The 1,682-nt window shown below is 33.2% G+C and overlaps 1 protein-coding gene across 1 annotated transcript in view; it reads right to left on the bottom strand.

The window, feature by feature from the left end:
- The window catches only part of pus10 (pseudouridylate synthase 10), a 22,135-nt gene that overhangs the window by 3,876 nt on the left and 16,577 nt on the right, over positions 1–1,682 (bottom strand). The window contains exons 11-12 of the mRNA XM_015380933.1: positions 798–853; positions 589–706 (exon numbers count right to left, since the gene is read on the bottom strand). Of these exons, the coding sequence (XP_015236419.1) occupies positions 589–706; positions 798–853 (174 nt within the window). The remainder of the gene's footprint in view (positions 1–588; positions 707–797; positions 854–1,682) is intronic.

Below are 1,682 nucleotides of genomic sequence, written 5' to 3' on the forward strand. Positions count from 1 at the left end.
TATATATACATATACATACACACACAAACATACACAGACATATAAATTTAGCTTCACTTCTTCCATTTTAGTCATAAAAACTAACCTCTTGTGTAAATAACTGTAAAAAAAAACGTTAGCATAAAATGCTCCAATTCCTCTCTAAGACTGAAGAGGTTTTAAGATGCTAGAAGTTAACTTTGTTCTGCGCTCCCTTTATAGTAGCTAGATTTACACTAACTGAAGACGCTGAGCGTTTTTACAGCAGGCAAGATATTAATATATTAAAAATTAACAGGTCTTTAATCCAACTATAAAAATCCCCTATAAAAATTTAATTATTGTTTAATAGTTTTAGTTCCAAATCAGAGAACCAGCTTTGTAGATAAAAGTGAAACCAAAAGGACTTCAGTTGGATAATTAATGACTGTATGTCTCTCTATGTTACCTCATTTATAACTCTATTCTTTTTAGGGAGCTGGTTCCTTTACTCTTTCATTAATCTGTGCATGCACATAAAAATGAAACATAAAAATAACACCTCCATGAGATAAACGCTGCAAACATCAGAGCCTCAACCAGCACCGACAGACCAACAGCTGGACTCACCTTGATGTCGTCAATAAAGGCGATGTCTTCTTTCTCGATGGCCTTCTGGGTCCAGACGAGTGCCGTGTACGACTTGGTCTTTTCTTCTTCTCCCTCCTTCATCCGACTCATGGCCTCTCTGCAGTTCACACAATGGAGCCGATTTCTCTTCAATTTTTATCAAAAGTTTGGCATAAAAAAAGGAGAAAGAGAAGAATCCGTTTCCTTACCTGGTTACGATCTGCAGGTCTCTCACTTTGACTTTCTCTGAGGAATCGTTTATGGTCTGCAGGCAGATCGACAGTCAAACAAGTTCAGATTAACAGAGATTTGCACAAAATCTCCCATATAGAGATTAGAGATAGATAATACTTTCATACATTGTTGCTCTGCTACAGTTCTATGGAGCCTAATTGGGGCCACAAAGTTTGTTAAAAACCTCATTTTGTTTAAACTGTAGATTTTTAAAAGGGGAAAATAATTTGAAAATTAACACACACACAAAAAAAAGTTTAAAAATGAAAAGTATTTTTGAAATAGTAAACAAGATTTGGATCTCAACAAAAATGTTTTGAACAGAAAAAAAATTAAAAATAAAGACATTTTTAAACTGAAAATAAAACAAAATGTTTGACACAGGCCACTATGCTTTAAATAGATTAGTAGTTCCTGAACGCAACAGCTGGGAATATTTTTTCGGGGCCCTACGCTGAGGGGCCAGCAGCTTGCAACTGAAAAAAGATGTTGAACCCGAAAAGTTGCCTCAAATATTTATTTTCAATTTTCAATTAGGCTTTGCAGGGTTTTTTTGTTTTGTTTTCTATGTTGTTGAACAAACTTTATTGTCCTAAATTAGCTCTGTCGTTGCTATTAATTGTAAATGTTTTGTTAAAAGTTTTTTTTTTTTTTGTATGTTTAAATGGTAAATCTGTCATGTAAAGGAGGAAGAAAATAAAAATTATAACATTAGGCCTAATCTTACATCAACATAAAAATCATTTTTAAAGAATTATATAGATACAAGGGAAGGTTTATAACTGTTTAAGCTGTTGAACAAACTTTGATTTAAAAACAAACCACCAAACTTCCCTGAAATGAAAAGAAAACCAACAATA

The sequence above is a fragment of the Cyprinodon variegatus genome, unplaced genomic scaffold (assembly GCF_000732505.1).
Source record: "Cyprinodon variegatus isolate N-32 unplaced genomic scaffold, C_variegatus-1.0 Scaffold225, whole genome shotgun sequence".
In the NCBI taxonomy this organism is placed as follows: Eukaryota; Metazoa; Chordata; class Actinopteri; order Cyprinodontiformes; family Cyprinodontidae; genus Cyprinodon; species Cyprinodon variegatus.